Source organism: Miniopterus natalensis, chromosome 4 (genome assembly GCF_054644295.1).
Source record: "Miniopterus natalensis isolate mMinNat1 chromosome 4, mMinNat1.hap1, whole genome shotgun sequence".
NCBI classification, from domain to species: Eukaryota; Metazoa; Chordata; class Mammalia; order Chiroptera; family Miniopteridae; genus Miniopterus; species Miniopterus natalensis.
In genome coordinates, this window is record NC_142084.1 from 37,510,756 (window position 1) to 37,531,007 (window position 20,252).

Here is a 20,252-nt window from a genome sequence, read left to right on the forward strand (position 1 = left end):
GTTAAGATGGCACCGATTGACACTTTTTTGCAAATAAAGACACCTGGGGGCTCAGAAGGGAACTATTGTAAGGTCAGGGGGGACTGACCTGGTGGCCTAGCTCCAGGGCAGAAATGTCACCGGGTATGTGCCATAAGCTGCAAAGCCCCTCATCTAGGTTTCTTGGCAAAGGGTGTGCTCCGGCAGTGACGCTAAATATGTGAGGAGTAATCTCATGAGGCCAAGGTATTTGATCCTTTGTGAATGCCATGCTGGAGAGAGTAAAGCCATTTTTTAAAATTTTTATTTATTTATTTATTTTAAATTTATTTTATTGTTGAGAATATTACAGATGTCTCCCATTTGCCCCCCTTGCTCCCCTCCACTCATCTCCCACCTCACCCCAGGCCTTCACCTGTCTATTGTCTGTGTCTGTGGGCTATTCACATATGCTTATAAGTTCTTTGGTCAATCTCTTCCTGCCCTCCTTCCTGCCTTCCCTCTGAGATCTGTCAGTCTGTTTCATGCTTCCATGTCTGTGGTCTTATTTTGTTCATCAATTTATTTTACACCATGAAATACTATGCAGCTATAAAAAAGAAAGGCTCTCTTACCATTTGGCACAGCATGGATGAACCTGGAGAATATTATGCTAAATGAAATAAGCCAGGCAGAGAAAAACAAACATCACATGATTTTACTCATATGTAGAATCTAGGGGGAGTAAAGCCATTTCTGATACTAATACTCTTGTAGCAGGGGGCACACATTCGGGTCGGCAGTACAGGCCTCGCAAGAATGGGCAAAAAAGCAGGGTTAGGAAAGCTGTGCTGCGGGTTGGTGAGCTCAGGTTTGAAGCAGGACCCACCCTATAATACCTCACTCAGCTCCTTCCTTCCGCACTCATTCCCCACGTGGAGTCCTACTTATTCGCCTGGTTCCTTTTCTCCCCAAGTGTTAATTCTTTTGGAGGCCCACCTCCCCTTGCAATTGGGTTGCTTCTGTCTCTCTTTTGTCTCAGTTGAGCATTCAGACACATTGGAATGCTTTCCTAATTCTTTTTCTTGGAGGTTACTTGGCACTAGTATATCAATAAAAACTAGGAGGAGGTAAATGGGGGCTGGGGAGGGTGTGTGATGGTGGGAGGGTACCCCGATCTTAGCTTCACCCTTATATGTTTATGGTGACTAGTGCCTGGCACATGGAGTAGCAATAAATATTAGTTTCCTTTCACCTCTTTATTAGCAGCTGTCCTGGAACCAGCAAGCTCATTTTATACCCAGAGAGGAGAGGTCAGGAAGGAAGGTAGTAGAGATTTTCTTTTCTTTGCTTCCAAGATAATTGACAGTTAAAGGGTGGAACCTGTCAGGTAAGTGAGATATTAGAGTGTGAACTGCTAACTCCCTGGTGACTGTCAGATTTAAAACATTCTGGGGACCTTGCTTTTTCCTAATAAGGTAAGAAATTTGGACTAAATCTGTGATCTGTAATCTTGGGTACTCATGAAGATGACCTGACAAGAATCCAGAAAAATACTCTTCATGCCAGGATGACTATATCATTGGCCAAACTAGGATCCTAAAAACATAAAATGGGGAGCTAAAAATAATTAACAGGCACCAATTTTTCCATAAAAGGTGTCAAATGGGACTCTTCCTAGGGAGTCAGCAATGCATTTTCTCTCTACATAGTCCTGGAAATTCTGACTTAATTGGTCTGGGGTGGGGTGTGGGAGGTGATGCCAAGGCTCACAGTGATTCGATGGATGAGCAGCTTGCTTGTGAATCTCTGGAATCTTCCTCAAGTCCTTTGCACCGTGTTGTGTTGTATAAATACCCTGGAGCCAGGAGTTGACTGTGGGTGAGTATCTAAATTCTGCGTATTTGTTTTGTCCAAAGTCGGTACTATTCACGGCTTTTCCTGAGCCCTCTTGTTACCCTTTCTCTTTCCTTCTGATACAGACCAGAAGGGGGCAGGTGTAAGAGGAAAATTCTTGAGGCTCGTTTTGCTTGTTTTTTCCCTTAGGAGAAACCGATTCTAAAGCCGCCTCTCTGGAACCATGACCTACCACAGAGAAAGTAGATTAAAAAATGATTGTGCCCTCTGGGAAGTACACGTTTACTCATTCCTGAATTTAGGTCATGTTAGGGAACAAAGATTAATGGCACATCCAATTAAGATGAGCACTGGGAACCTCGTGGGAAGCGCTGCTCTGACAATTACTGGCCACAGCATCCCAGCATCTCCGGCTTGCCCAGGGAAGGCTCTGAACCGGCAGCTCTATCAAATGAGGGAAAGTCACATTTATTACTTAACTAGGATTCAGTCTGGTGATGCAGATAATTTACATTGCTCTTTATTGTCCTTTTATAACCAACAGAACTAATTTTTAAAAACTCTGAAAGTGATGAGCCAGTCAGAGTGATGCCATGACTGTGGTCCCGGAAGGGTTGCCCTTGAGTCATCCACGTGTGACACCGTGTGGTGGCAGTTACCCACTCAGAGGTATTGGACAAGCTAAGCAAGGGGACCCAGAACAGCCATGGGCACAACAGGACAGATGACACAGGCAATACAATGTCTTTTCTCTAGAACCTACCTGAGAGAGAGGGTGGTTAGCAGGCGGGGGAGGAGCAGGATGTAAAGGTCGGAATGTAAGAAAGGGTGGGGAGATCATGATGGGCCGCTTGGAACCCAACCATATGAGGGATCAGAAACTAAGAGAAAGCAGACGCAGGGTTGCTCAAAGTGCGGTGTGGGTGTCAGTGCCAGTGTGTGTTCTGTTATTACTGCTCTGTGATAAGCGAAGAGAAGCGAGGAAGCTGAGCTAAAAGACTGCAAAGAAATTGAACATTACTTTGACACCCAGAGGTGTGACCAAATTATTGGACCATGATGGCTTGGGGAGTGGAGGGGCAGAAAATGTTCCTTGACTATGCTAGTTTGAGAACCGCTAGGTTAGAAGCAGTGGATCATGGTATAGGAAGAAGGAGCCACCTGGGGAAGCGTGGTCACAGTAAGGGCTGAGTTTTCATGAAGATTTGTGAGTAGCTGTTGCTAAAGCCCTTCGAGCCACCGTGAGTACGGAACCAACCGCCATCCTATTGTATTCTTCCTAGGGCCTGGTTTCTGACATTTCAGCAAGTTTGTTTCCTGTAACTAAGGACCATAAATGAAAGCAAAGAAAGAAAACATCTACAGAATTGTGTTGGGACTTCTAATTTACTACATAGTAGGATTAGGGAATGTCTTTAGATTTTTTCATTTTGCATATTGAGTTGTCATACCGCTTTAAATTAGAAATGTAGGATTTAGTAATTTATCGATTTAATGACAGAAGTATTACATGGATTGGTGGGCCCAAGAAGAAGCCAGCCAGACAGCAGGGAGGCATAGTATGGCTCTTGAAAAGAAATCATCAAAGAAAAGAGCCCAGCAAGTGATTCAGGGCATAACCTGAGTTTGTACTTGATCCGACCCTGATACTTATCCCGTGTTCTTATGTTCCTTGGATAGTACTGTAAAACTGACCAAAACACACCATCCAACAGTTCTGCTGGGAATTCCTTCTTCTTTGCTTGCCAGTGAAAGGACGGGGTGCATGGAGGGCTAGGAGCTTTTCTCCTGATCAGAGACACACATGCAGGGACACTGAGAAGCTCCAGGAGCTGCCGTGGAGAGACCTGATGCCACAATGTTATTGGTGGCCAAGGGGAGGCCAATCCCAAGTTTGAGGCACCTACAAAGAAAGTGAGCTGTGGGTCTAACTAGCAACATGGTGGGGTGGTTTGGAAAGTTCACCATATTGGAGGTGAGTGACTGTGGAGTACAATCTAGACAGACAATGAATGCAACATCTGGAGCACAGGGGGCCAGGGATACAGGTAGCAACACAAACGACAGGTGAGGCAATTCTACCCATCCCTGCTCCGCTACCTTTGAACCAAAATATCTGGAACATTCATAAAGACCCGAGTAGGAAGAAGGGCTAACATCTTATAGTTTTGTGGGCAGTGCTCTTGACTCTATTTGATCCACAAAGTGTTTAACCCAGAAGCAGCTGAGTTACATCTGTGATTTATTTGGGGGACAGTGGAATATACAGACTCAGTCAGGAAAGAAGGAGTTAGAGAAGTCCTAGCTGGGAGTGTGAGAATAGTTAGAAAGGTAGATTGGGGCATCAATAATTGGGGACGGAAGGTGCCAGACTCAAAGGCCTGAATTTATCCTGTAGGCCATAAGGAGCCACTGAAGAGTACTATAAAGCGAAATTATATGGAGAAAGATGATTTTACAGCAAAGATTTAGGCTGATCCTAGAATGATGTTCAGGATGGCTTAGGGTTTATGCAAGCGGACCTGGCAGGAAGTCCTGTAGAACTAATGGGAGTCTTGATTAGGGGCATAAAGGAGGAAATGCAAAGAAATGGGCACGATAGACATTAGACAACAAAGATTGGGGATTGATGACATATATATCTGGGTAACTTAACTTAGTCACTTTAATCTTTTGTACTCTCTTTAATTGTTATCTGCAACATATATTAAGCTACAATACAATTAGTCAATATAAAGAGTGAGTTAAATAGACCTCAAGACATCTTTCAAGAGTTCCTAAGGCAATTGCAGAAAAATATACTCTGAATAAATGCTATAAAATCTTATTGATTAAAAAAAGCAATAGGAAAAGAGTCAGATTAAAACAGCAGACATTCTGAGTTACAAAATGTTTTAGAAGAAATGCAATTTTCTTACTTTCTGTAGAACTAGGTGCTCTAGGTTAACATTACACAAAAGAGGTTTTGTTTTCATTGACAGCTAAACTTCTTTATAATTAATATTATTCTTCATATGTAATGTGCTTCTAGATAATAATCTTTAATCACAATTTGGTAAACATTAAATTTGTCAAATCCATTGAAAACAGTTTGGGCCTAAATTGAAGAGTGCCTTTAAAAACATGCAGTTATATTTTATGAAAGTGTAAGATAGCCCTGGCCGGTGTGGCTCAGTTGGCTGGAGTGGCGTCCTGTACACTCAAGGTGGTGGGTTCCATTCCCAGGCAGGGTACATAGCCAGGTTGCAGGTTTGATCCCCAGTCTGGGAATGTTCAGGAGGCAACCAATTGATGTCTCTCTCTCTCTCCTTTTCTCTCTCTAAAATCAATAAAAAAAGAAAGTAAGATAATTTAGGAATGCAGAGAATAATACAGAATTGTGGAAATAGGATAGAAACATTCTAATAGTCTACTAAACCATCTGGGCAGCGATTCTGGCAGAGGTGGAGATTCTGGCAGAGGTGGAGAAATTCAAGGAGTTATTTTCATAGTAGGAGAAGCAAAATAAGTGTAAGCTTGAGCCCTTTGCTCCTAGATAGTGGTTAAATGGCTTCATGGGGGCTATGATAAGGTAAGACATTGAAAGTTGAGTCAGGCATTTGAGGTCTCTTTTAGAGAAGGGCAGGTATGGCACTCTTCTAAAAGGTATAATTTTAAGAGTGATGGGAGTGCTGGTTTCTAAAACTTCTTCCTTACCTTCTAGATTGCTATCTAGAATTCCAAGGTGAGTGGGCAACTTTAAAAAATTTCTTATATTCCAAGACTAATAAAAATAGTTATAGGTTGGTAACACTCAACTCTCAACAAGATGCTTATAAATGATGAGGTGCTTTGTTACAATTTGGATAAGGGAGAGTGCCTTGAAAAGAGAAATAGGACACATGAAAGGGGAAACAATGTCTTGCCTGGGGAGAAGAAGCTCACTCACAATGTAGCCAACTTTAGAGTTTGAACATTTGATGGCAATTATTTTACTTATCAGAGTTTCAACCCTTCCTGATTTTCAAGTGCAACTAGTATCTTAGTGCTCAGTGATTTACACTAAGGTGATAAGGTACAGTTTCGATGGTACAGATTTCCCACATCTATATGTAATCTTCTAAATCTTTCATACTGTTTTTGATAACACCGTTTTCCTTAAAATTATGACCTGAGTGGGGAAAAAAAGAAACCTAAAAAAGTTAATTGGTTTTGATTTGTCTTTGAATGTGTTAATATAGAACAGAATCATAACCTACTGTCTTTCTTATCTAAAACCTTTGCTCCTCTTGGGTGAAAATTGATCTTGAGTGAGTTAATCCTCCATATGAAATAAGTACTTAATATATGGATTCCTGTCTAGTAAAATAGCATTTAAAAATGTAATAGTAATATGTCCTTCCATGATATTGCAAGTGTGTATATTTGGGGGCAAGGAGGTTATCCAAAGAACATCTTATCTTTGGATGCTTGAGTTAGACTGGCAAGAGAATTAGCAGGAAATTGGATTATCCTCTCCTTGCCCCTTAAATTCTCCAAGATCACAAACAGACAAGCAAATTCTTTTGGTTCCAAAGTATCAGCCACTTGAACTAAAAAAAAACACATACAGCAAACAGACAAATAAACAAAGCCTTAACTGGTTAAGATGTGGAATGATTGTTGGGCCCCTGATCTACAAGATGGAAGTATGCTGAAAAATCTGCTTACACTCAATGAAGAGCATTTTCCCAATGATCTCAGATGTGATGAAGGAAGATAATGAAAAAGAAAGGACATTCCAGAGTGGAGCCAACCAAAAGCCATGGAGATAACGGACAATGGATTTATGAGCAATAGACTGATAAGATACTTATGGTGAACTGGCTCCAATCAAGAAGAATCCAACAGCTATAGAAGATGCACAGAAGGATGTCAGAGTTGCCATGGACCAGTCTGCCTCCTTCTTTCCATTAGTCTCCTTTTCAAATAGAATATTAATGGTCATTATTCTGGCTGGATTTTGTCCATTGTTTGTTGACCATGTGTGGGTCAGGCAATTAAGTGTAGTTCCTCCAGGTGAAGAGAAGCCACATTTGCACACATGTGGACATGTTCACAAGGTTCTAAACTTTGACCTTGATGTCATGTTGGTTTTGCTTTCTTGAGAGAAGAGATGAATGTGTTTTGTGTATGGAAGGAGGGAAAAACACACTTGGGAATAGAAAGGAGGACTGTGATAGATTGCATTACTGTTCTGAAATATTCATTGCCTTCCTGTGGTAGGGGTACACTTCCTTGCTTCATTATATCAGATTTGGCCACATTACTTGCTTTTTAAAAGAAAATATGAATAGAAATAAGAAGCTATTCATTCAAGGCGGGTCCCTACCCTCCTTCCTCACCATGCTCCCTCCATCTCAGAAAATGGTTTCTCCATCAGCCTATGTCTCAGGACAAAAAAGACCTGTAATAGATTGGATCACGAGCTATCAAGGATATAGAACGTGATCAAGAAATAAACTTTTGTTATGTGCTCCTAAGACTATAGACTCATTTGCTATTACTGCACAACTTAGCTAAGCCTATTGATTCTCTTACTTTAATATTTTGACTTTTTTAAAGCAAAATTTTGATTATATTGCATATGTAGCTTTCTTTCCTGTACTTTCTTCCTAACTTTATCTTGAAACGTTTAAAAATATTCATCAGTGGTCATCAAAACATAAGGACAAATGGTTTTTCTATTCTTAAAATCAACTGAAAAGTTAGATGCATTAGCATGTACAGACAGATGTGCTCTGAACAGGACATTGGCAGCCATTTGGGGGTTTTTGCCTCGCTTTGCCAGGTCATGGTCGAACTTATATCACAACTCATGAATTAATTGAACTTAGTCTAATTTAAAAGAATAGTAAAACTCTGGCTGGTGTTCAAAGCAGCTCTGACCTCTGAAATGTTATTTATCACTTATGTTCCAATAATTAAGACTTTACCACCCAGAATGGTGGACAACACAGAGATCTTGAACATTCCTCCTTTCATTTCTTGTTATTTTTCTATTTCTTTTTCTCTTTTTTAAATGAGAGGGAATCTACTTATTAACTAAAAGGGGAATAACGAAAAAAATGCATTCACAAAAATAGATAAATCTATTTTTTAGAAAATTTGTTGTGTGATTTGCAATTGTTTCTTATATTTACTTTTTAAACATTACAGTAAAGAAGCCGACTTGCCCATGGCCTTGGAACGAGGCCCTGGCTTTCCAGGAAAAGTAATTCAAATAGAGATATTTTATGACAATTAGATGGTGTAGAGAAGAGCTTTTAACAACTCAGAGCCTGTCAAACAAGAAGACATTATCTAAATGTCTTTATAAGAAGATTTTAATTTCATTATTACTTTTTATCCATTTGGAAGAAATAAAGTTCATGGGAGAAATGCCATTTTTGTGTATATTAACATTTTAAATTTGCACAAATAATTCTGTCATACCTTCTCTAATCCCCATCAAATCAAAGGCTGAGAACTGGAAATTATTAGTTAAAAAAAACAACAACCTGAAAAATACCTGAATTATATTTATTTGGAATATTAGTCAATCAGTTGCTTAGTCAATAATTTAGTTATTTCTTTTTTTAGGCACTTATACCTAGCACTTAGAAATAGCTTAGTGTAAGTGAATTTTTTTTTTCAATTATTTTAGGGCAAATAAGTGAATTTTAAAATTTTGGGTACAGTAACTCTTTATTGCAAACTGTTGGTGATAGCAGCGTTCTCTTAACTTGCTCAAAAAAAAAAAAATATTGTTTTGGTTTTAGATTTAATTTTACAAAGTGATGTTTCCTAGCTTTATAATAAACCAAACACTTCATTTCTGAGGGACTTAATGAAAAAGGAGAGTAGGTATTCATGTTTCAGTTCGATATTCATGTTTCAGTTCCTAAAAATTCCTTTAGATGTCTCTGTTTAGTACCTCAAGAGAATTAGGCAACTGGGAAAGACACTGCCCTGAGCTGGCTCCCTAAGAAGTTGAATTTGTCCTTTAAAAACAAACAGGGCTTTTTGAAAACAGAATTTGACAAAGTTAATGAGAGAAAAATATGGATGATGGCATGCAGATATATCATGACTACTTTATAGTATTTACAAGCCCCCCAAATCATCTAGATTTGGGGAAATGTCCTTTTCTGCTTAGCTTGCAGGCAATTCTGTTGCATAATACAATTTTAATACCATTCGGTTTTGTAATACAACCCATGTTTTCATTAGAAGGCATCCATTCAAACTGAAGTGACAGAAATTATGTCTACATATTTCTTTATCCGATGACTAGTCTTTTTAAAGGATATAAAATATTGAAGTGACTCTGCTTTATTATATGTGTGCACATGTCTCTTAGAAATTTAAACATGCTGGGATACAGTGGTCTGTTTGGGAAGGGAAAAAAAATCTGAAAATGTTATTAGACTTGTAGTTAAATGGGGTGGATTTGATACACACACTTTACCTTCCTTCGCTACCAAAACCTAACTAAATTGATATTAAAAGAATAAAAAATGCATAACATGGGGGAAAAATTTTTTTAAAGCCACCAAAATTTTGGCAGATGAAAGAGCAGGGTGGAAAAGTCTAAAAGATACAGGCGGGGGAAAATAGAAAGCAGGCCACAGACCTCCACAGGCACCAAGTACCTCTGAAGGAAAAAGGCAGGAGTGGGGACAAAGTTTAGAGGCTTTACTTCAAGCAGTGTTGGTCACCATACCTTCTCTAAGGCCCGTCAAGTCAAAGGTTGAGAACGGGAGAGCCTGTCAACCACTCTTTCTCCCAACCCCTGAAGCAGACAGAAGGTTCACATCCTAGAAAAATCAAACTGGAGGTACTTTGGATTTGGGAGCCTCAGAAATAGCAGAATGAAAGTTGAGATGACGTACTGATAGAAGAGGGCTTAAGTGAACATCTAAATACTCTATATCGATAAGCCTCTTAGTCTTCTCTCCTTTTCAACATGTGGAGTGTGGGCAGTGATGCCTTAGCTCCAACGGGTAGTATATTGGCAGATTTCTTTCTGGAGTACTTGATTGGCTCAAGAAACATAATCTACACTTTCTGACATTTGTGGGTCCTGATCGCCCTGCAATGAAGCCCACCAGTTGGAATGTTCTTCCACCCAGGCAGAGTTATCAATATGAATAGATATCCAAGGACCACTAGATATACGAAGGAGGCATCTATATGAGTCAGAAATGAGAACAAGATGAAAGGAACTCAAAGGAGAAAAGGCAATGTAGAAGCAGAAGGAAAAAAGATTAGATAAAGAATCATTAATATTCATAGGGATTCAGGGAATATATTTTACTCTTGAAATAACAAGGAGTTTAAAAATTCATAGAATAAGAATGTCATAAGAAGTAAAAATGTTTTAGCAGAAGCGAAACATTTATTACAAGTATGAAAGGTAAAGTGAAGAATCTTCCAAAAAGTTAAAACAAAGCAAGAAAGATAAATAGGAAAGAAAGCATTTTAAAAAATTAGTGGACCAATCAAGGGCAAAAGGTGCAACTAGTACGTCTTTGAGAAAGAGAAGAAAAAGCAAAGAAACGGAGGAAAAAGATTTAGACAATGTGAGAAAACTTCCAAGTATTGAAAGCTCTGAGTTTCTAAGTTGAAGGAGTCCTCTCAGCGCTCAGAAATAAATGACCAAAAAAACCAACTAGACATCACACCAGAACATGACATTTTAAAGTCCCAAGGATCCAAAGCAGATCCTGAAAGTGGCCAGACGGAAATAAGGGGTCATATTCTAAAGATAGTAATCAATGAAGCAGTCCCTTCAAAATCCTCAAGAGAAATGAATTGCAACCTAGTATCCTATCTCAACCAAGTTATCCATCAATTGTGAATGTAGAGTAGTATTTTCAGATAAGCGGGATCTCAGAAAATAGATCATCTGTGTACTTCCTCAAGCCACTACTGAGGATGTGCTTCATCAAAAAGAGGGACCAAGCCCAGCCGTGGTGGCCCAGTGGTTGAGCGTCGGCCCATGGACCGGAGGTCACGGTTCGAGTCTCAGTCAGGGCACAGGACTGGGTTGCTGGCTGGATCCCCGGGAGGAGGCGTGCAGAAGGCAGCTGATCGATTATTCACTCTCATCATTGATGTTTCTTGCTGGGGTCCAGCCCCAGTGGTCCAGGGGTCCCCAAAAGTGTGGACGGAGTCGGTGAAAAATGACGGGAGGCCACGGAGACAGCGTTCGGAGCATCAGGAGAATCAGCTTCTTTTTATTGCCTCGTCACAACTGTATTTATACTATTTGATTTTATTGCTGGTTAAACAACATGACATCACGCCTTGTTCGGGTTTCCGTTTTGGCCTTTCACAGTTAATGAGTAGACCTTTTTATCAGACTTTTGCTACAGAATTTACATCTGTTTAGGTATGTTAATTTTTGTCTCACCTATTGTTTACATTTCTCTAGGCTATTCTACAGGTTAATCTCTAGTTTGTTATTTATATTCTGAAGTTACTATTTTATTGCTCTGCCCCAGAGCTAGAAGGAGAATAGCTCAGCCAGCTTTTCTATGTGAAGGTTAAGCGAGTCCTGAGTAAGGGCCTGGAGCTTGGCGTGATGGTTTGTAGCTGTGGTGACTGGCCGCCCGGCTGGCACCTGCCTCAGTCTCCCCGCTCACATTCCCTGCAGCAGTCCGTCCTCACAGTAATATTCTGTGTATGATTATTCTGTGTCTGATAAGGGGTCAGGTGTAGATTGAAATCATCTCTTTCCTAGGCTGCTCTTTCCCTGTGGGGATTCCCAGAGTTTTCCATTAATGTAAACATCCCTCAGTAATCCAGTCCTTAGTGGGAACTCACTGGTGGCATCCCCGTGGATTGCCCTGCGCCCCGAGTCAGCAGGGCCCCAACCCAGGCCTTTCCCCCAGGCCTTTTTCCTAGTGGGGAACTTCCTGGGGTAATGGGCCTGACAAGTCCTAAACTTTCTGCTGACAGCCTGAGTTCCTCATAAGGGGCACAAGATTTCCCCGTACTCCTTGGGGCTTTTACTGAATCATTGCCTTTTCCAGTCCCATCTGACTCCCCTGACAGGGAAAAGTTTCCAGCTAGGGCGATGCCCTTTCCTGGTGCAGTGACTCGGGTAAGGACACAGAGCGTGAGGAAGGGGAACAAGCATGGGAAGAGGGACATGCCACACGCCAAGTCCCATGGAGCGCTGGCTGTGAAGATGTCTCCTCCTGGAAGGACTGTGTCAAGCAGCAAGGATGGAACGGCTTCCGGCAGTTTCTATCTCTCTCTCTCCTTTCCTCTCTCTGAAATCAATAAAAAGATATTTAGAAAAAAAGAAAAAAGAGGGACCACAGAAAGGAAAGAAGGCCATGGGTTCATCGGAATGAAAGGGGCTACAAAACAGGTGAGATGGTGAAGGGAAGTCCCAGCATGAGAGCAGGGTAACAGATCTGAGAACAATCAGTGCAGATTAGAAATCAGCCCAGAGGCCTTCAGGAGTTATGCTTCCAAAGTAAAAATGCAACTGGTGTGCTGCATTTCACCGCTGAAAATTATGCTTTCAACAAGCCCAAATCAGGGATATAATGAAAACACTATTTCTTTTTGTCTTCCATGTTGCTTTACAGCTTTTCAGTGACTGAATTCCATCTCCCCACTGCCTTCTGGATAAATTCTCCAGAAGTTCAGGTAACTAATTGGCTCACTCTTCGAAAATAAAAAAACTCTGGAGGCAGAAACAGGTTGGTGGTTCATCAAGCCTGTGAACAACTTTTCTTCTTCCTTTGCACAAAACAGATTGCATTTTCCAGTCTCTCTCGCAGTTGCATGTGGCCATGTGACTGACTGGGCTCTGGCCAGTGGAACTTTGGGGCCTGGCTCATAAAAATGCCTGACATAAGATGCTTCACATCCTTTCCCCTTCTAGCAGACTTCATGCAGAAATGATCCTGGTGGCCCAGAATGATGGTGGAGCCATAAAGTAGAAAGAGACCGGGTCTCTGAATCACCGCTTGATGGTTGGAGCACAGCCACTTGCCAATCAAGAGCAAGACATTTCATGTGGTTCAAAAATAAACATCTATTGTTAGATCATGCAAAACATTTAGCAGAACTGTCCTCTGGAGACTTGCAAGGGAGACCATACTTCTACTCAGCCTATAGCTTTGGGGAGAGTTTGGAAAAAGTCATAGTGATAGGCATTACCATGTGATTTCAGCAAAGTCTTACTAAAAAGACTAGGAAGAATTGGCAAATTGAAAGCAAAAATGAAAGCAAATAAAGGAAGACTAGAAGCTTGAGCCCTTGAATTTGAGACTTTCAATCTCAAATATATTCTCAGCATGTAAATGAGGATATCCAGTCCCAGACTCTGACTAAAACTCTGGATTTGGTTTAACATTCAGGTTCCACCCGCACCTGAAGCAGACCAGCTGCTTTCAGTGGGAAAGGGGCGGGTATTTTTGCCACCTTTCATGCCCACATATCTGCCTCTTGCAGGCTGTTATTACTGATGCTATGGGTTATAGAAATAGAGCTCAGTGGGAGGAAGGGAAAGGGGAGGCAAATAATTTTATACTAGCCCTGATTCTGTTGCAAATGGGCAAATGTTTGAAGTTGATTTTCCTCTTTGGGCTGCTTTGGTAATAATATTACTCCATTGCCCAAGCTCACCAACTGCCCCTCCTGCCTTGCATTAAATCTGTCAGACCTCAGTCCTATCATCTCTCACACTCCAGGAAATGTGTCTCAAGTCCTCCAAGTTGTCCCAGTGCAGCCCTTTTGCAAAGGGTAGCACCCAACCCTTGCCCCTTGGAAAAAAGAAACAGTCTGGCAAATCAAATCTTCACAAATGTTATCTTCATCTCCAATCTCTTGACCCATTTTATATTCTCCTGTGGTTCTGGACCCAGCTGAATGGTTCTCTGATATCTCCTTTAAAAATCTGCACTTTGGTTTGACGTTTCTCTTTGTAATTTCATATTTAATGTATGGCTGGGACTTAACTGGAATTTCCAATTAAACATCCTGTTACCCTGTATTAGAAAAAGTTTTATACCTTTCTTGGAAGAGTAGGGGAAATAATTAGTTGTAGGCACTAAGAAACGAATTACATAACAGGAATGTTGAAAATTAAGCAACGTTAAATTCTACATAAAACAGAAAGTTATATAAGAAAGGAAACTACCTGCCTTCTCTCCCTCACTGTTCAGGGATGCAAGTCATGAGGATGGGCCAACTCAGTTCTAAATATTCTTAGCAAATCAATTTCCTTTACCATAAAGAGGAATGGAGATAATAGATTTAAACAGTGTTTTTTTCCACTGCAAACTGCCCATTCCAAAATATTAAAAATAGCTAAACAAAATGCATTTCTTTATAATTTGGTATCTTTCAAAGAAAAGGTTAGGCATGGTTAATGGGCCCATTGTCCATCCAATTTCTAAAATTAGAACCATCCACTTTGGTCTTTCTCCCTGGTCCATTCTTCCTGACAGCTAACCATGCTCCAAGTACAGTTCATCTTCTGTCGGTCCCATGGCTGACATCCTAAGTTATTGAAATTAGAAATTGTGTGACCAGACTGTCACCTCACTCCTGAAATATGTTATAAACCAACGTAGGAAGAAAATGAGCTCGTTCACAAATAACAAAGACAACGTCTCGAAAGGTTCGCGACATTTTAACCTGCAGCATGTATTTATTTTGCAGGTTAGGGTTTTCTATTCCATCAGAGTAAAGGGCGGCTGTTACTGCTTTTCTCAGCTCACACAGGCGGTCACTTGCCCAGTTTTCCGTGACCGTGCTAGTATTAATGGCACATCCTGTCTGTCTTGTCGTTGGTGTGTGAAATGGCATCTTTCTTACGGTGAAAGAACTCCTTAACGTCAGGGATAGCATTCATTTTCGTGTCCCCATGTTTAAGAACAGTGTCTGGAACAAAGGACCCAGTAAATATTGAATGAATGAATAAATGAAAGAAAACTAAGATGAAATAAAATATGATTTACTTTTGCCAGCCTTTTAAATCTTATTGTAATTGTTTATAGGTGCATGTCTGTTTCTCTCGACTGCGAGTCCTATAGGACATGAATTCTATCTTACCTAGTCCAGTAGTTTTAGCGTTTAGCATTGTGCCTGTAGCCTAACATGTAGTAGTTGTCGATTAATGTTTGTAAAATGAAGAAATGAATGCATTAATTTATGAGATGTGCAAGAGCAAGCACCCTGTATGGCCTGTGTCGTCTGTGCTTTTGTTAAACCAACTCTTGTCCTCATCTTACTGTAGTTGAACCCCCCCGCCCCCAAAAAATAGCTTTGGGAATCACTTCTCTATTGCTATTTTTACCACCATCTAAAATACCAATTCTGTTTATTTAAGATAATAATGCTTGCTTTCCCTTTTCTTTTTGTTTTAATTCTGCTCTCCCTGCTCCCTCCAACCTCCTTGGAAACCCAGATCTTGAATGAAGACCAGGTTTACAAGTGCAGTTAGGATAAGCCTTCTATAGACCTGTTTCTTTGGTTTATAAGCCTGGCTTCTTTGTCCAGTCAGTGCTGTGGGTATTGGATGACTTAATGCAAATGCCTGAGGCTTACAGATAAAAAATACTAAGGAGGAAGGTTAGCACATGGGCTTCCTTCCTAAATAATACTTATTGCAGATTGTCCCTGGCACTAAGTAAAAATAGATGAAATATTAGCATTTGCAAAGCCTTAAACTTACATCCACACAAGAGCCCGGTTCTTGTTTTAAGCCTGGCTTAGCTCTGCTGCTCATCAGAAGTACACCCAGTCTCCACTTGGGGGCATAAAGAACAAATTGCTCTCCTTTGTTCACAAGACAGATTGAGTGCCTGAAGATCACCTTTCTGTTGCAAACTCTGAAATCACTCCCCAGCTTACGGTCTGCTTCTCTGTACAAAAGACAAAAACCACTGGGAAGATGAAAGTTTAAAATCAGATGGTTATGGGTGGTTGAAAATTCAGTTTGCCCCTCACTGGGAAAAACTAGAATTTAACCTGCAAAGCAGGAGTAAAGGAATATTTTTAACACATGGAAACCAGCTAACTCTGTCATGCTCAATGGCGCAGCAGAGCAAAATGAGATGAGCGGATTAGTGGCAGTTGAGAAAAATGGCTTTTCGAATCCATTTTTTTATGAGAGCAATTTGGGAAGTATGGGAGTCATTAAGTACAAAACACCGTAAATGTCAGTGTGAGTTGTATTCTGCTTTTGTTTGGCTCAGCGAGTGGCACATGTTCCTTAAGCCTGAGGAAGAAGTCCTTGCCGAGGCTGTCGAGGCAGAAGCATCGAGGGCAGCCCTCGGAGCAGCACTGCCTCCCCTGGGAAAGGGGGCCCCTAACGCAACAGTTGCCTGTCTTCTTGAGGGATCGGGAGGGATAAGAGGAAGCCGTGGCGTCCACGCCGTGAGTGGAGTAACACCCAGAAGAACTTTGCAGTGGGCCAGCCTCACACTTCCCATTGGAAAAGCAAGACATGAGCAGGAGTGGTGAGCTTGTGGGAAATGATTTCACGCAGGGAGGCAGGAGGAAGAAATAAAGCTTCAATCATCAGGCTGTGACAGAAATAAATGTGAGCCCAACCCCAGCTGTGGCTCCATGACTTCTGTTTGTACCAGTTTTGAGGATGGGATGAAAAGGAGAGAAGTCCCTCCCACCCCCTCCCCTCTGTGAGCCTGAAAAGTTTGTGGAGTGTGAGGTGTGACCCTTTTGTAAATATTGGTTTGAAGGTCTCACCAACTCTAGAGAGTTTAAAAACCAAGAAAATGCACTACAAATCTAAGATCTCAAGGAGAAAAATATTTTTATGAGCCTGTCTTTATTGAATAATTCCTGAGCCCAGTACAGCATGCCCGATTTAACCTCTGTCCAAATACTGATAGGGGAGGGACATGTAATAGAAACAGAATCACAGTTTTTTAATAGCTACTACTCACTGTAAAGAAGAGATTTTTTTACAGACCCTGGGAAACTGAAGGATGTGTTACCAGAAGAACAGGCCCTGGAGATAAGGTAGCAGAGCTCAGATCGAAGATAGGACCTAGCTGAAGGGAGACAGCGTTGTGGGGCTAATCTTTGCATTGAGGTTATAGATGAAGTATATTCAAGTTAGTCAGGCCTCCAGGATTATCCATTAGAAGAAGCTGACTAGACTCTGAGGACGGGAGCAGTTATGTTGATCAAGGAAAGGGGAAGGCAGGAGATGCAGTAGTCAGTCCTAAAGGGACTATTGAGGCAAAGGTCTTACTCCCAGGAATGTCAGCACAAGAAGCTGAATTAATTGCCCTCACCAGTGCTCTAGAGTTATTGAGAGGAAAGTGAGCAAACATCTCTACTGACTCTAAATATGCTTTCTTACTCCTACATGCCCATGGAAAAGAGGATGATTACCAACCAATAACAAGGATATTAAAATAAACCTGCACCAGAATTTCTGGGCTTGCTACAGGCTGCCCTCGGCCCTACTCAAGTAGCTGAAATATAGTGTCCTGGACACCAGAGAGAAAAGATGACCATAGCAAAAGGAAAGGGAATAGCTGATAAAATAACAAAAGAGGCAGCGTAAAGAAACCACCTAATGCCCCTACTACCAACAGTGGACCTCTCTCAGTTTCACCTGGAATATTCTGCCTCAGACCAGAAGAGGGAGGAGAAATGGGTTTTCAATGAAACCAGCAACAATTGGAAAAATCAATGAATGAGGAACTATCCTCTTCCCTGAACAGCTAATACAACCCATAATAAAATACATTCATGAAGCAACATTCATGGGAGAGACTCTTTATCTATTTGCAGCAAACCCTGGATTACGGGCCCAGGAAGAGCCCAGGCAGTTTGCAGAGTTACAGCTAAGTGCCTTATATGCCAAAAGAACGATCCAAAAATGGACCCCTACCAGAGGAAGAAAGGAAGGCAATATGAAAGACAATCTCTGTTCGAGGATTGGCAAATAGATTTCACCCAGATGCCAAAATCCTGGAGCTGGAAAGACCTACTTGTATTTGTTGACATCTTTTCTGGATGGGTAGAGGCGTCTGAAGTAGTCACAGCCCTTTTGAAGGACGTAATCCCTTGGGTGGAATTCCTAACAGTTTACAAGTGATAACAGGTCTGCTTTCATTTCTGAAATCACACCAAAGGTCAATAAATTCCTTAATATTACATGGAAGTTCCATACTGCCTGGAGACTACAAGCCTCAGGAAAAGTTGAAAAACAATGAATCATAACTTGAAGAAAAATATAGCAATACTTTGTCAGGAGACTCATCTCCATTGGGATCAAGTTTTGTCAATTGTCCTGCTCAGAATGAGAGCAGTTCCCCAGAGTAGGGTTTTTTAAAATCCCTATGTAATAATATACGGGCAGCCCTTTCAGGCCAGTGTAGGAATGGGGAATATATACGTAGGTCATGATACCAAAATTAAAAACTATATTCAACATATTGGCCTGGCTGGTGTGGTTAAGTGGTTGGAGCGCCTGCCTGCGTGCCAGAGGGTGTGGGTTCAATTCCCAGTCAAGGGCACGTACCTCAGCTGTGGGTTTGTTCCCTACTCACAGTTGCAGCACATTTGGGAGGCAGCCAATTCATGTGTCTCTTTCACATTGATGTTTGTCTCTCTCTTTCTCTGCCTCTCTCTGTCTCTCCCCCTGTCCCCATTTCTCCCTCAGGTGAGAATTAGCAAAAAAACAAAAACCATGATAACAACTATATTCAGCATCTTAACCAGACATTAGCCGTAATTAATGATTTGGCATATAATAGAGATCTTTCTGTTACAGGTCCATCATATTCTTTTGAAGCCGGAGACACAGTCCTACTCAAGACATAGAAAGTTGGATCCCCAGAGGATCAATTGGAAGAAAACTGGGCTGGACCATGGGATGTGCTCCTAACTCCCTCAACTGCCTTAAAACTAGCAGGGGTGAAGCCCTGGGTTCATCACACCAGAGTAAAGAGAGTACCCGAAGAAGAATGGGTGGCAGAACCCAAAGAAGAATTAGAAGTGATCCTTGGAAAAAAACAATTGCCTTAGTTTTAACCTTTTACCTGTTCCTCCCCATATTAGGAGAATTCTATCCCTTTAAATGGGATGAAAACATTTGGGTATATTTAGCCAAAAATGTTCTGAATATTCCTGACTTTTGCCTTTCAGGAGGGACTTACGTAGAACAAACTTTCACCTCTTGTCTTGTAGGGGTAGGTACCCCTATAAGAAACATCAAGAATTACACCCACTTTATCACCTTTGATAAGACTATAACCTACGATGACATTTATTCTTTAGGACCCAGCACCCTCCTAAAAGACAAGGACATGTTTTCACTAAAAGTGGCAGCTGTGGCCCCGGTAGGGGAATGTGTTTATTTTTCTGACTGCTCTAAAAGTTGTTTCAGGCTGTCTACGGATCATGACATGAACTGTACCAGTAACTTTTCAATGATCTATGCTTATGGACACGTCAAGTTACCAGGTGGGTGGTTTCTTATATGTGGACTAACTGTTTATTCATATATACCAGCCAACAGTACAGGGGGACCATGCTCCCTAGGAAGACTCACCATCTTCATGCCTCAGAGACATCTCAGCATCCGGGCCAGGCGTGATCTATCCGCCTCACTTTCTCCAGACTTCAGTGACAGCGCACAGTTATGGGGTCCGGCTAAGTATATCTCCCTGGCCACCTTTGTAATGCCGGTGATGGCAACCTCCCTAAACAGAGAGATGAGCAGACAAGCTTACAGTACCGTAAAGGCCTTAACTGCCACCTCTAGAGCCATAAGTGCCATAAACCGAGGAGAATTAGAACAAATAAAAGAAGCGATTCTAGAAAACCGAGCTGGCCTTGACTATTTCCTCCAAAGGCATAATCAGGGATGTGAAGAATGTAAAGGACTGTGTTGTTTTAATTGGACTGACAAGTCTCAGCTTATAGTAAACAAACAACAGGTCAATGATACTATTCCTAAGGTCAAGCAAGAAGAAGGATTTTTTGGAGTCGACATCCTGACCTCGTGGCTACCTCGTTTAGCTGGGATAAGAGAACTCTTCCTACTTTTTCTCTTCCTCGCTTTCTGCAGCCTAACCTCTTGTTGCGTCCAGCGCCCCCCACCTGAAGTCCCGTATACGTCGTCTCCCGTCGCCTTGTACCTCTGCCAAGCCCAGGGACAATGCATTACAACGGCCACATGCTTTCCGCATGAAACAGATCTCATAGATATAAGATTTAAAAACTAACAGTGGGGAATGATAAGGGAGGGGCACTTAATAGAAATAGAATCACAGTTGTTTAATAGCTACTCACTATAAAGGAGAGATTTTTTTTACAGGCCCTGGGAAACCGGAGGATGTGTTACAAGAGGAGAACAGGCCCCCAAGATAAGGCAGCGGAGCCCAGGTCAAGGATAGGACCTACCTGAAGAAGACAGCCTTCAGGGC

The 20,252-nt window shown here is 41.4% G+C and overlaps 1 protein-coding gene across 1 annotated transcript in view; it reads left to right on the forward strand.

Annotated features, from left to right (window-relative positions):
- Positions 1 to 20,051, forward strand: part of LOC148093254 (uncharacterized) — a 61,489-nt gene extending 41,438 nt beyond the window's left edge. Inside the window, exon 4 of the mRNA XM_087816134.1 lies at positions 18,883 to 20,051. Within this exon, the coding sequence (XP_087672260.1) occupies positions 18,883 to 20,051 (1,169 nt within the window). The remainder of the gene's footprint in view (positions 1 to 18,882) is intronic.
- Positions 20,052 to 20,252: the final 201 nt, after the last annotated feature.